The sequence below is a fragment of the Cavia porcellus genome, unplaced genomic scaffold, assembly GCF_034190915.1.
Source record: "Cavia porcellus strain 051 isolate PalLab524CR breed Dunkin Hartley unplaced genomic scaffold, mCavPor4.1 scaffold_31, whole genome shotgun sequence".
Classification (NCBI taxonomy): domain Eukaryota; kingdom Metazoa; phylum Chordata; class Mammalia; order Rodentia; family Caviidae; genus Cavia; species Cavia porcellus.
Window position 1 is genome coordinate 12,193,056 of NW_026947514.1, and position 15,875 is coordinate 12,208,930.

At 36.0% G+C, this 15,875-nt stretch overlaps 1 protein-coding gene across 1 annotated transcript in view; it reads left to right on the forward strand.

The window, feature by feature from the left end:
- Positions 1–15,875, forward strand: part of Catsperb (cation channel sperm associated auxiliary subunit beta) — a 189,140-nt gene that overhangs the window by 60,957 nt on the left and 112,308 nt on the right. Inside the window, exons 7-9 of the mRNA XM_063240997.1 lie at positions 12,457–12,552; positions 13,144–13,262; positions 13,356–13,388. Of these exons, the coding sequence (XP_063097067.1) occupies positions 12,457–12,552; positions 13,144–13,262; positions 13,356–13,388 (248 nt within the window). The remainder of the gene's footprint in view (positions 1–12,456; positions 12,553–13,143; positions 13,263–13,355; positions 13,389–15,875) is intronic.

Here is a 15,875-nt window from a genome sequence, read left to right on the forward strand (position 1 = left end):
GCTGCAAGATGATGCAAAGAAAAACATAAGTATCAGTGAAGAAGCACACAAATGACACAAAAAGACTACTCACAGAAGTAATAGCAGAAAAATTCCCAAGCATGGGAAAAGGACCTGACATACAGGCAAGTGAGGCACATAGAACTCTAGCCATAACCAAGATAAATCTACACCCAGAGATGTAATAAGCAATGAAACAACATGCAATAAGCAACATGAAATTCAGCATAAGAACAGAATATTAAAATCTATTGAACAAAAAATCATATCAACTATAAAGGAAAACCCATCAGAAACACAACAGACTTCTAAATACAAACCATCTAGTCAAGAAGAGCCTGGAGTGAAGCATTCCAAGCCCTGAGAGTGAACAACTTCTAACCCAGATTGATGAACCCTGAAAAACTATCTTTTAAAATTAATGGAGAGTATGAACAGCTACATTGAAGAAAATGAGACATCATGGTAGCCATTGCTAATCTCCTATTGTTTTGTTTTGAAACCTAGTAATGCTTTTATTCTTGGTTTTGATTGGTTTTAGTCTGTATTCAATTATTTGACCTCAATATTGTGACGATATAGACAGATAGTTTTGATTGGTTTTAGTCTGTATTCAATTATTTGACCTAAATATTGTGAAGATATAGACAGATGTTTTGAAGAAAACAAGAGACAATATAGTAGCCATTATTGATTTCCTATTGTATGGTTTTGAACACCCATAAGGCTCTCATTCTTTTGTTTTGATTGCTTTTACACTATTTTGTATTAACTTATTGCATGTGAAGATATGGACAACTATTTCAAAGAAAACAAGAGACATTATGGTAGCCACTGTTGATTTCCTGTTGTGTTGTCTTGAAGTCCTGCGTTATCTGTGTTGTTTTACTCTGATCTGCTTGGTTCTGTTTCGTTTTGCTTTGTTTTATTCTTTTTAAAATTATATATATGTAGAATATAATATACATATATATACTGCCCCCACCCAAAAACCAACATTAATGGAGAAACAGTTTATTTACATGACAAAGAACAACTGAAGGAATTCATGACCACCAAACCAACTATACTAAAGGACATTCTAGAAAGAGATAAAACTAACCACCATTGCAGGTACAGCAGCAGAAAAAGATCACTGAGTGGGGCAAACAGCTGAATGGAAGAGAACAGTAGAGAGCCAACAGCAGGAAAATGGCAAGGAAGAGACAAGCCAGTGCATGTTTGCTATAAACATTAATGTAGATGGCCTCAATTCACCAATAAAAAGAAACACAGGCAGAGTGGATGCTGCTGCAGGATGTCATTGATGAAACAAGATTCATCAATATGCAACGTACAAGAAACACGTAATTCAAAAGGAAATTCATAGACTGAAAGTTAAAGGAGAGAAAACAATGCTCCACATGCTACAGAGAACCAGAAAATAAACATAGATAGCTTGCTCATCAACCCCAGAGTGGGTAAGAAAGATATGACATTTTTATATTATGGAAAACTACCCAGTTATAAAGATGGATAATCACAAGGCTCTTGTAGGTAAATGGAAGCAACCTGACATCATGCTCCTGGATGAAATGGTTCAGACTCACATGTTGTCTCACTAGTACAAAATCTGAAGGAGTTAGCGGGATCCAAAATGTACAATAGATATTGTGAAAGTGAAAGGGGAGGAAACATCTAAAAGGAAAGGTGGTAGCCATTTTTAATTTCCCATTGTCTTGTCTTGAAGCCCTGGATCATTTTCATTGTTCCGTTTTGTTGGGTTTTATTCTGTTTTGTTTTGTTTGATTTATTATACTGATGATATGGACAGCTATTTAGAAGATAAGATATATTAAGGTAGCCATTGTTGATTTCCTATTATCTTTAAAGTAGCCATTGTTAATTTCCTATTATCTTGTTTTTGAAGTCCAGTATTGTGCTCACTGTTTTGTTTTAATTGGTTCCTCTATTTTATTTTGTTTGGTTTTATTTTCTTTAAAATAAAAAATAGAGAAGCCCGTTCCTTTGTCTGAAGGACTGAATACTTCTGCAAGCAGGGAGGCATCGCAGCTTCCTGAGGCACCTCAGCCTGTGGTGAGTGCCCAGCACAGTCTGCCCAAATCTCAGACTGTTCCGGACCCCCCAGGCTTCTGGGTGCAGTGAAGTGGAGCAGTGGGTTAGAGGCCACTACAGCTGCCTCCCCATCCCCCCCCCCCCCCCCCCGGCTACACTTGGAAGTCTGCTGAGCTCCTGACGGATGGGCGGGCCTACACTAACCCCGGAGCCCAGCCGCACCTAGCCATCTCCTGCAGAGGAGGAGCTGGGCGGATCTGGAGTGCCTGCAGAAGTCCCTTCCTTTGCCTAGAGGACTGTGGATATCTCTGCAAGCAGGGAGGGATCACAGGCTCCTGAGGCACTGTGGCCTGTGGAGAGCACCCTAACCCGGCTGCAATTGAAGAGCTGTGGATCTTCCAAGGGGCAGGTGGGCGCACAGTGTCCCTGAGGCCCAGCTTGTCTGGAACTGCGGAGTTCTGAGCAGGCAGAGGAGGGACACTGGTTCTGCAGGCCCAATGGCTTGGGGTAGTGCGGTGTCAGAGGCTCAGTAGCTCCAAGCATAGAAGGGGATTTTCAACAGATCCTGAGGAAGCTTTCAAATAACACTTGAAACACAGAAATATACAAAATGACAAAACGAAAGACCAAATTACAACCTCAAACCTCCAGCCCATCTCAGGAAACCCTAGGAGCAATGTATATAGAAGAAAATATATACCATCCACCTCATATATCGGACATAATAGCTACTGAAGTTGACAAACAACTCCAGGAAGCTTTAAAGAAATTCAAACTCGAAATAATCTCCCAGATAAAAGAAGAAATGATAAAAGAAATGAAAGAGATTCTAAATATATCTAAAGAAAACACAGATAAAAAATTGGAGGAACTAAACAAAAAGATAGAATCCCTAGACGAGCAATATAAGAAACAAACAGAATACATAATGCAGATGCACAGAGATATACAGGAAATAAAAAACTCCACTGAAAGTTGTAAAAACCGCCTTAATGAAAGTGAAGATAGAATTTCAGACCTTGAAGACAGGATTGCAGCTAGTGAACAGGAAAGGAAAGATCTTTTGAAAATAACAAGGAACCAGGAAACAACAATTCAACAACTGCAAGACGATGCAAAGAAGAATAACATAAGAATGATAGGGATTAATGAAAGAGAGGGAGACAACATAAAGGATGTCAAGCGGATATTTAGAGAAGTAATAGCTGAAAATTTCCCAAGCATGAGATCAGAAACTGACATCAAGATCAGTGAAGCATATAGAACTCCAAACACTCATAACCAAAATAAAACTACACCCAGACATATAATAATCACCATCCCAGAAATCCAACACAAGAATAGATTACTAAAAGCTGTCAGAGAGAAAAGACAGATCACTTATAAAGGAAAACCTATCAGAATCACAGCAGACTTCTCAGCACAAACGATAAAGTCAAGAAGAGCATGGAGTGAAATATTCCAGATCCTAAAGCAAAATGATTTCCAACCAAGACTGATATATCCTGCAAAACTATCATTCAAAATAGATGGTGAAATACGATACTTCCATGATAAAGAACAGCTGAAGAACTTCATGAACACCAAACCGACCCTGCAAAAAATATTGAAAGACAGTTTAGATACACAAAGGAAAAAACCACTAAGCAAAGCAAATAATTAAACAGAACAGAAAGATAAAGATGCAACAGCAGAGAGATAACATTCCTACAATTAACCAGCATTTAACAGTAATAACCATTAATATAAATGGTCTCAATGCACCAATCAAAAGAAACAGACTAGCAGAATGGATCAAGAAACAAAATCCAACCATATGCTGTTTACAGGAAACCCATCTAACCCAGAAGGATACTCACAGACTGAAAGTCAAAGGATGGAAAACAATTCTTCATGCAGCAGGAATCCAGAAAAAGGCAGGAGTAGCCATTCTGTTTGCAGACAACGTGAACTTTAAACCAACAATGACCATAAAGGACAAAGAAGGTCACTACATACTTGTAAGGGGAAAACTCCAAGAGGAAGAGATAACTATCTTAAATATATACGCACCAAACTCCAGAGCACCAAGTTATATAAAACAATTATTAACAGAAATGAAAACTCAAATTATCAGTAACACAATTGTAACAGGAGACCTTAATACGCCATTGACACCAAGGGACAGATCAACCAGACAGAAAATGAGCAAAGAAATAACAGAACTGAATCATACCTGTGAACAAATGGGTTTGATAGACATATACAGGATGTTCCACCCAACAACATCAGAATACACATTCTTCTCAGCAGTACATGGATCATTTTCTAAAATAGACCATATATTAGCTCACAGAACATATTTAAACAAGTGCAAAAGAGCTGAAATCATCCCTTGCATGTTATCGGATCATAGCGCTCTGAAATTAGAAATTAATGATAAAAGATACTGCAAAAATCCCACAAACACATGGAAACTGAATAACACACTCTTGAGTAATCAGTGGGACACAGAGGAAATTAAAGAAGAAATCAAACAATACCTAAAAGAAAATGAAAATACAGATACAACTTACCGGAACCTGTGGGATGCAATGAAAGCCGTCCTGAGAGGAAAATTTATTGCACTGAGTTCCCACATCAGGAAAACAGAACGAATACAAATAAATAACTTGATGCTACACCTCAAACAGCTAGAAAAAGAAGAGCAAGTCAAGCCCAAAGCCAAAAGAAGAGAGGAAATTATAAAAATCAGAGCAGAAATCAATGCAATAGAGACTAAGAAAACAATCCAAAGAATCAACAAATCAAAGAGTTGGTTCTTTGAAAGAATAAATAAAATCGATAAGCCCCTAGCCAACCTTATTAAAAAAAGGGAAGAAAAAGCTCAAATTCATGCAATAAGAAATGAAAAAGGAGAAATCACTACAGACCCAATAGAAATACAGAAGATCATCAACACCTACTTCGAAAACCTCTACTCTCAAAAGTTTGATAACACAGAAGAAATAGAGAGATTCTTAGAAGCATATGAAGTGCCAAAGCTAGATCAAGAGGATGTAAAACTGTTGAATAACCCAATCTCTGTTACTGAAATTGAAAATGTAATTAAGTCCTTACCCACCAAGAACAGCCCAGGCCCAGATGGATTCACTGCAGAATTCTACAAGAAATACAAAGAAGACCTAATGCCGACACTCCTCAAACTGTTCAATGAAATTGAAAGGGAAGCAATCCTTCCTAAGTCGTTCCTGGAAGCAAATATTACTCTAGTACCAAAACCTGAGAAAGACCCAACTAAAAAAGAGAACTATAGACCGATCTCCCTAATGAACACAGATGCAAAAATCCTCAATAAAATATTGGCAAATAGGATCCAGCAAATCATCAAGAAGATTATACACCATGACCAAGTGGGATTCATCCCAGGAAAGCAAGGATGGTTCAACATACGCAAATCAATAAATGTAATCCACCATATCAATAAAGCCAAAAATAAGAATCACATGATCATTTCTATAGATGCAGAAAAAGCCTTCGATAAGGTCCAACATTTATTCATGATAAAAACTCTACAGAAAATTGGAATAGATGGTCTTTACCTCAATATAATAAAGGCCATTTATGACAAACCAACAGCCAGCATCATTCTAAATGGCCAAAAATTGAAAGCCTTTACTTTAAAATCAGGCACAAGACAAGGATGTCCTTTATCACCACTCCTATTTAATATAGTACTGGAAGTACTAGCCAGAGCAATTAGGCAAGAAAGAGAAATAAAAGGGGTAAAGATAGGAAAAGAAGAAGTTAAGTTATCATTGTTTGCAGATGACATGATACTCTACATAGAAGACCCCCTAAACTCCATTGAAATACTCTTAGATACAGTAAATAAATTCAGTAATGTGGCTGGATACAAAATCAATACTCAGAAATCAATAGCATTCCTATACACGAACAACAAAATTACAGAGAGGGAAATAAGAGAAACTGGACTATTCACATTAGCAAGCAAAAAAATGAAATATTTAGGAATTACTCTTACGAAAGAAGTGAAAGACTTATACAGTGAAAACTATAATACACTGAAAAAGGAAATTGAAGATGATCTCAGAAAATGGAAAGACATCCCTTGCTCATGGATAGGAAGAACAAACATTGTGAAGATGGCCATTCTCCCAAAACTCTTATACAGATTCAATGCAATCCCAATAGAAATACCATCAACATACCTTATAGATCTAGAGAAATCACTCCTAAATTTCATCTGGAACCAGAAGAGACCTAGAATCGCAAAGGCAATTCTAAGCAGCAAAGGCAAAGCAGGAGGCATCACAATCCCTGACTTGAAATTATACTACAAAGCAACAGTAGTAAAATCAACATGGTATTGGAATCAAAACTGAGGCGAAGATCAATGGAATAGATTAGAAGATACAACTACAACTACAAACACACTCAACCACCTTATCTTTGATAAAGGAGCCAAGCAGGTTCACTGGAAGAACGACAGTCTCTTTAATAAATGGTGCTGGAAAAACTGGCTCTCCCTTTGCCGAAAACTAAAGCTAGACCCATGTCTATCACCATGTACTAAATTAAAATCTAAATGGGTCAAAGATCTGAATATTAAAACAGAAACACTAAATCTATTGGAAGACAAAGTGGGTAGAAACCTTGGAGACATAGGAGTAGGTAGAGAATTCATGAACAGGACTCAAACCGCACGGGAAACACTTCCCAGAATCAATAACTGGGACCACATCTTATTAAAAAGTTTCTGCATGTCAAAAGAAATCTCCAGCATAGTGAAAAGAAAACCCACAAACTGGGAAAAGATTTTAGTGAACTCTCTCTCAGACAAGGGACTCTTGTCTAAAACATATAAAGAATTAAAAAAACTCAGACCTCCAAAATTCAAAGATCCAATCCAAAAATGGGCATCTGAGATGAATACGCAATTCTCAGATGAAGAAATGCAAATGGCAAATAAATATATGAAAACATGCTCATCATCATTGGTCATCAGAGAAATGCAAATTAAAACCACACTGAGATTCCATCTCACTCCTGAAAGAATGGCCAGGATCAAGAAAACCAACAACAACAAATGCTGGAGAGGATGTGGGGAAAAAGGAACTCTCCTGCACTGTTGGTGGGAGTGTAGACTGGTACAGCCTTTGTGGAGATCTGTCTGGAGGTTTCTCAAAAAGTTGGGATTGGAAATCCCATTTATTCCAGCTATTCCACTTCTAGGCATATTCCCAGAAGAACTGAAAGCATCATACCACAGTGATTTATGTGCACCTATGTTTATAGCAGCACAATTTGTAATCACCAGATCTTGGAAACAACCCAAGTGTCCATCAACTGAGGAATGGATAAAAAAGTTGTGGTATTTCTATACAATGGAATATTATTCAGCTATAAAGAAGGATCACATTGAGATATTTATCAATAAATGGGCGCAGCTTGAGACCATACTCATAAGTGAAATAAATCAATCTCGCATGTATGAATACCAAATAGTTTCCCTAATGTAAGTAATGATTCAAATATATGAAAATATGTGGCAATCATGATTCCCCATTATGTGGCCTTGAAGCCTTATAAAATTTTTACTTATTAATTAGAAAGGCTTTATTCCGGGCTTCTTGATATGGAAATATTTGAAGCTATAGTATATGAAGTTTTATCCAAATATCTCAAGGAAAAAGACAGACACTATGGTAACTATTATTCTTTAAAAAAATTATTTAGTTATTTCTTATGTTTATTTTAATTAAGGGAAAAATTTTAAAAATTAGGATATATAATAGTAACTCTTTTCGATTTCCTATTAACTTGTTTTGAAGTCCTGTAATGCTCCCACGATCTTGTTTTGACTGATTAGACTCTGTTCCATTCTGTGGGAGAGTATCAGGTCCGAGGGTATAGGCAACTACTTTGAAGGCAGTAAGATTCACTAAGATGCCCATTCTGGTTTGACTATTGTCTCCTTTGGAAGTCCTGTAATGTTTACAATGTCTAAGTTTTATTGGTCTTGTTCTCTACTGTTTTGTCCAACTTTATAATATCTAATGAGATAGACAAATCTTTTTAAGGAAACAAGAGACAACGTTGATAACTATTGTTAATAACCGTATACTCTGTTCTACATCATGTGCTAAGTCTATCCTTGGTTTTCACTGACAGCTTTGTTCTGCCATATTTGACTTTATTCTCCCCCCCCAAAAAGTAATAAGAACTAAGGAGTAATAAAATCTAAAATGTGTAAATTTTGATGTAAAAAGAGAGGAAGGGGAAAAAAGAGCTCTAACGGATATAACAGCAAGTGTGTATAGGGATGTTGAATAGCTGACTATATTAATGTTTTTGGATCATTGAACACAGCTGTTTGTAGTCTCTTTGTTTGAATGTCTACTTTGTATTCTTTGATACTGTGATTTGAGCAACTATTTCCAAGATGATAATATGTAATCTATTAACAGGTGATTTCTTACTGTTATGCTTTTTTTTGTAGTTCTGTATTATATGTAACCTTACACTGCTTTGTTTTGTTTTGTGTTTTTCTCTTTTTCCTCTTAAATAAAAATAAAATAAAATAAAATAAAATAAAATAAAATAAAAAATAGTCTTTCCTGCTTTCTTCTGGAGTGTGATAAAAAATATGATGTATTTAATTTAAAATTTATTACAGTAAAATATGCATTGCTATCAATCTAGCTCAAAATATTTTCTCTTGCTTTGAACACACTTAACCAACCACTCCCACCATTCTGTGAAGCAGATCTAGATGTCCTGATCTGTAAATGACGTCGTTTGGGCTGTCCTAGCTGCCTCAGTGTCCCAGACTGACTCAAAACATTTGCCTTCCATTTTGACTTTGGGAAAGAGCCACAAGTCACAAGGTGCCAGATCCAGTGGATAAACTGAATGAGGACACACCATAATATTTTGAAGAGTCTTCTTTTCTGTTGAATGACACCCTGCAGCAGCATTTGATCTTAGCTCAAAAAGGCACTCTCAAAAAGAGAACTTCCAGAACTGCCCAAAAAGTGACAAGAACAATGGGACAAATATGCCCAAAGTGAGGAAGGTTAATGTACACCTTTGCATTTCATATAGTTTACAGTCATCTTGGGGAATGCTTACATGTAAATATTACACCATATTTCTTTCTTTTTTAAAAAAGTTTCCTTCTCCTTTTCTCCCCTTCCTCCCCTCTTCCTCTAGTTCACCTATTCCATTTTTTATTCTTGTTAATACTATTTGGCTTAACTTATGTTATAGCCTATAATGTTTATGTAATCAGGTGCCTGTACATGACATATCTTTATTCTTATTTCCCCCTCCCTCTTCCCCACCTCTCGCCCTTGGACCATTTCCTTACTGGACTAGACCTATGCCCTTGTCCCTTTCTAGTCAACTTTTATCATTTCCTTTGTTTGTACTTTTCCTCACTCAAATGAGAGACACCATATGGTACTTAAGCTTTTGTGCCTGGTTTATTTCATTCAATATTGTATTTTCCAGGCGCATGCATTTTCCTAAAAATACCTCAAATTTGTCATTCTTTATAGCAGAGTAATATTCCATTATACACAAGTACTTCACTTTCTTTATCCAGTAATCAGTTGATGGGTACACAGCCTGCTTCCAGGATTTAGCTATTAAGCATTGTATGTTACAAACACGGTATGCACATATTGCTGTAGTATGATGACTTAAGCCCTTCGGGGATGATACTTAGCAGAGGGGTAGCTGGGTTGAGTGGAATTTCTAATTTCAGTTCTTTGAGAAATCTCAAACATTTCCTTATGATTGTACTAGTTTGCATTCCCATCAACAATGAAACGGGGTCCCCTTTTCACCACAGCCATGCCAGCATTTGTCACTCCTTGATTTCTTAATGATTGCCATTCTTTCTGGAGAAGACGGACTCAGCATTGTTTTGATTTGCTTTTCTCTAAGGCCCAGAGATGCTGAACATTTTTTCATGTATTTCTTGATCATTTGTATTCTTTCCTCTGTGAAGTGTCCATTGATTTATTTTGCCATGAACAGCTGCCCGCCATGCCATGCTGCCTTGGAGCCAATTGAGTATGGACTGAAACCTCCAAGAACTGTAAGAATAAACTTTTCCTTCCCTAACTTTGGGCATGAGGTATTTTCTGTATTCTAGATATTAGTCCTCTGAGGCATAGCTGGCAAAAAAATTTTCCCATCCTTTTTCTCTTCACTCTACTGATGGATTTTCTTGTGTTACACGGAAGCTGTTTAGTCTGATACAATCCTGTTTGTTAATTCTTGTTGCTATTTCTCATGCAATTGAGGTTCTGTTTAGAAAATCTTTTCCTACACTTGTCTTCAAGTGTTTTACTCATTTTATCTTCCAGAAGGTTTAATGTTTCTGTTTTAATGTTTAGATCTTTGGCTCATTTTTATTTTAATTGAGTAGGTGGTGAGAGATAAGGGTCCAGTTCTATTCTTCTACAAACAGATAATCAGTTTTCCCAACACCACTGTAGAATAGGCTGGCTTCCCTCCAACATATGCTTTTGGACCCCTTGTCAAAAATCAAACAGCTGAATATGTCTGGGGAGCTAACCCTGCAGTTACTGGGGATAGATGTCTCAGCATCTCTTAGGAGGATGACCATATGCAATATAGCAAACATCAGAGATTCCTTCTGTCTTCTGTTTGAAGGCAAAGGTTGTTTCCACTGTGTTGTTTTGTTATGCTTCTTTTGCTCTTCAGTACTCTCAATTGGTTTTATCATGTTCTATTTTTAGTCTGATTTTTCTATACCTAATTGACTGGACAACTATTTTGAAGATAACGAGATATACCATAGTACCTATTACTACTATCCCAGTATCCTACTGTGAAATTCTGTACCAGTTCACTGCATTGTCTCCATTGGCTTTGTTCTGTCTTGTTCTGTTGTATTTTTACTACTTTCAAAATAAAATAAAATAAGTTATCCAAAATTGTATCCCAAGTTTATAATTCTCTGACAAGTTTTGATATTACAAGTTTGTCATAGTTAGTGGCCTGTATATCAAGGTTGCTCTAAAATATTAACCAGCATAAAATGTTTATTTTATTGCTTATTTTGTATTGACTATTTCTAAACTTTGCAGGAATCTGGTCATATGATAGTATGCTAGGCATCCATAATTAGTCCAATTTAGAATAGCCCACAGTTATTTATGAATCTAGAAAAACAAGATTAAGCAGCTTAGAAAGATTGAACTTATCTTTAGCTTTCCTCTTTCTGGAAAAAGTAGACAATAATAACATTCTTTTTACATCTTTCCTTATACAGAAAAGAGCTGAGAGTAAAAGTATATTCTTCAAAATGTGACTTGACTAATATTTCTCTTATGGAAACAAAGCATATACATTCAATTGTTAAGGGTCCTTAGCATTTTCTATTCTCAGTAGTTATGCCTATTGACAAAATATAACACTAATATTCCATATTTAAAATACTAAAGTCACAACAATTCCAGCAATGGCCAAGGATCGGGGATAAATTGCTTTTAGTATTTGCAATATGTTTAGTCTTCTTTTTTTTTAAGGTTCTTGTAAGGCTTCAGCACGTAAGTTTCTTATTTTTAAATTGAAAATATTAAAGTAAATAATAACTTCTTTCCTCTTGGAGTTTACATTTTAATTTTCTTCTTTGGCATTCTTCTATCATTGACTAAAATTGTACTCCTGAACTAAGAGCATCTTTATGTTTGAAAGAATATTGTCAGGGAGGTAAAAATTCCTCTCCACTGTTATTCTCAGTAGTTGAGGGACCTGTAAATTAAATTAACAAAAGAGATTAACAGGGAAAAAAAGCACACAATTTTTATTCATATTTAAAATGAACAGGAATTTACAGAAAAGAAATAATGAATTTACAAGGTTGGGTTACAATGGCCACCCACAAAGTCAAATGTGGAAGAGTGCAGAGGGTGTCTGCACACTGGAAACCAAAGGTCTGGAGCTCACTGCAATGTCCCATGTGAGTCCTTAACAGGAGGCTAATGGGTCTGTGGTGGAAGGCTGAGGAGTCTGCACCAGAAGCCAGGAGATGATGTCCAAGGTGAAGGTAAAGACTGAAGTTACTCCAAAGAAACAGAAGCAGATCTGTCCTTCCTCATTTCTTCTTTATACCATCCAGGCTATGAGCCACCTGAGAGTATGGAATTGCTGAGCTAAGTTAATTGAGATTCTCTTACTCAAATTGACACAGTCAGTCAATGGGCACAGTGTCCTTTCCACATTTCCAATGTTAAAAGCAAGGAGAGCAGGATGCAAGATGAAGTAGATTCATGCTCTTGTTCCAAAGGCCCAACACTGTAAAACTGAGAAATTAGCTCTGCAAAGTTGCCAACATTAATTTTCCTTTTCTTTTCCTGGTAGGCGTTTACATAGGCCTAACCACATCTGGATTTTGGAATTATACTGATACATTGTGGTATAACATGACAAATATCATCTACTCACACCTGCGAAGAGGTAATTCCTCTGACTGCCTTCATCTTCAGCATTTCACCTATTAAACATTTGTCCTACCATTCCTGACTTTCTGCAGCAGTTTTTGAAGTCCTCTTTCATGAGTGTCTCTAATAGCACTCTTGTGGCTTTCTCAATATTCTGAATCATTTTGAAACTTTTACTTTTTATGGTCATTGTGACTTTGGGGGAAGAGCCAGAAGTCTCATGGTGCCAGATCTGGTGAATAAGGTGGATGAGGACACATTGTAATGTTTCAGCAAGGCTTGCTTGTCACTAGATGGCACTGGGCACCAGCATTCACCAAAGTTTTTCATCATACTTGGTAAAGATAATCATCAAAGAGGACTTCCCGAGCTGCTTCAGAAAGGGAGAAGAACAAACGCATAATTGTATTGAAGTGAGGGGTAGTGTGTTGAGAGGGATTAATAGCAATGTGTCTTTTACAATAATACATTTGTAAAATTTAAGTTCACTGTAAATTTTGATCACTCCTTGTATCTTAACATTTGATCTCTTTTTATGAAATGTCTTTGCTTTGCCAAAATGCTTAGCTTTTAATTTTTTAATCCATTGTATGATTTCTTTCTTTAGAATACACAGGACTATCAGTGATGGATATGGTTTTAACAAATCATTTTTTAGTTCTCCTCACTTCTTTGGGTCTTTTTATAAGTGGAGATCTTCGGTATCCTTTAGCCAAAGACTTAAAAGTATGTAAATTACTTGCTAACTAATCATTAACCATAAATATCTTCTGTGACATAAAGCAAAAACTGAAATTTCTTTTTTTTTTCCTCTTCTAGCTTTCCAGAGCAGATTTTTGTGGTTTTGAAAGGGTAAGAATCTTTAAAACGGCTGCTTAGAAAATACTTGTTTATTGGGGAACTGAGAAGATGAAATACAAGACAATAATTTTCAATACAGAGTATGCATATTACCATAATATTATTATGATTTACTGTATGAAAATATATGTACATACACATACACACACACACTTTCAGCAGTGATTAGGCATTTTAGTTTCAAGAAAGAAGTGTTTCTCCTTGTTCAGAAGCCGCTCTAATCCCTGTTGTTGTATTCTGTATGGGATTGCTATGATGGCTCAGGTGGTATTGTGCATAAGGAAACTGCTTGAAGAAAATAGAAGCTGGAATCTAATAGCTCATACCCCAACCTACGTATTCTAGTATTAGTGTATGTCTACCTGGAGAAAGAGCTTTTTTTCTATTTTAAACAAAGAGGTCATAAAATCATGCCATAGCTCTGCTTGTGGCCTTTTGGAGGGAATTTTTGTTCCATCAGTTATCTAACTGTGAACTACAATAGTACCTTGATTTCCAAACTTAACTCATTTTACGATTTTGGAGTAGACAACTGTGTTTGTATGAGGAAGGTGGCTGTGGTCATATTTGTCACCCAATGTAGAGTTTGAAAATGAAAGCAAAATCTTGCCAAATTTTTTGGTTCAAAACTGGATTGCTTGTAAAAAGAAGTGTTTGTGAACTGAGGTATTATTGTATATACTTTTTTTAAAAAAGTAACAATTTAACTACCAAAGAAAGAAAAATATAAAATATCATTTCCAAAATAAAGAATAATCCATCATTTCCACAAAAGAAGAAAAGCAGAAATAAAAAGTAAAAAATAAACTAAAAGTAAGACGGTAGAAATATGTCCAAATGTACCAACAATTGTAATAAATGTAAATTATCATTATTGAAAACAAAAGAAAAGCTAGCTATATGCTAAATACAAAAGGTATACCTAAAACTGACTCACATAAAAAGTAAAATATAAGGATAGAAGAGATTGTAACTTTAGTTTTGCTCCCTACCCTACCATAACTGTCAACTTCCATGACTAGTTTACTTGCTGTTAAGTCCAAAGGCTGCTAGGGCTGAAGGAGAGCTGGAATCACTTGGCTTGAGTCTCTTCTTTCATGGGGTATGTAGGGCTATGACTTGAACATGGTTTGACACCCTGAAACTCACGTTCATTACTTGGAAAGGAGGGACTTTCTGCAGCCATTAAGTCAATCAGGGATTAATACCTTTCTCTTGGGAATGAGTAGATACAAAGCAAGACTGCCTCCAGTGTTTCGTTTCTTCTGTACACTTGTGCTTCCTTTCACAAGTTGAAGTAACATAGGCCCTCACCAGAAACTAAAAATAATGCCAGTGCCACACTGTTGGTCTTCCCAGACTCTAAAACCATGAGCCAAAACAAACTTCATTTCTTTATAAGTTACCCAGCCTCAGGTATTGTGTTACAGCAACAGAAAATGGACATTGATGCTGTTACAGTTTAGATTTAAAATGTCTCCCAAAAGTCTCATATACTTGAAAGATGATTAGATCTTGGGGAACACTATACTCGTGAGTGGATTCATCAATTGATGAGTTCAGTAGCTGAATATATTGCTGGAGGGGAAGCCTGATTGGAGATGTGTCCCTGAGGATGTAACATCAAAAAGTGTATTCTTGTCCTTGGCTCCCTTCTTCCTCTTCCTCTTCTTCCTCTTCTTCCTCTTCTTCCTCTTCTTCTTCCTCTTCCTCTTCCTCTTCCTCTTTCTTCTTCTTCTTCTTCTTCTTCTTCTTCTTCTTCTTCTTCTTCTTCTTCTTCTTCTTCTTCTTCTTCTTCTTCTTTTTTCTGCCTGGATACCATGAAGTGCAGCTTTCCTCCTCCATACATTTCTACCATGTCTTTTCTGCCTTGGATCCACCTGACTATACACTGAGCCAAAATAAACCTTTCCTCCTTTAAATTGTGGGTGTTGATATTAAATCATCACTAGCTATTGTAATGTCTTGTTTTTTTCAAAATAGCTGTTCATATCTTGTAAGCCTGAAGAGTTATGTAAAAACTCAAAAGTTTTACTTGATATAAAATCTTAGCCTGAATAACACTATTCAAATTATTTTCTATTCTACCTTTAAAAGCCTATTAGATCATTTAGTACCTTTATCAAGATATAATTCACATACCATGAACTTTATCCTTTTAAAATGTACAATTCAATGGTGTTTAATATATTCATAGAGTTGTATGCCCATCATCACAAAAGGCTTTTGTGTACAAAATTTACAGGTATTATTATTATTATTGGTCTATAAAAATGTAAGAAAATCTTCCTTATGTCTCAACAATAATTTGAAATCCGAATCTTCCTGTGGCAAAAACCATCTCAAACTGCACATAATTGATATCCAACTTATCTAATCTCACTTTTTTTGAAACCTCTTACACCTAATTTTTGGGTTTTTTATTTTAAAGTGAAAGAAATAAAAACAAAGATACGGAATTTAAACAAGACAATAGGA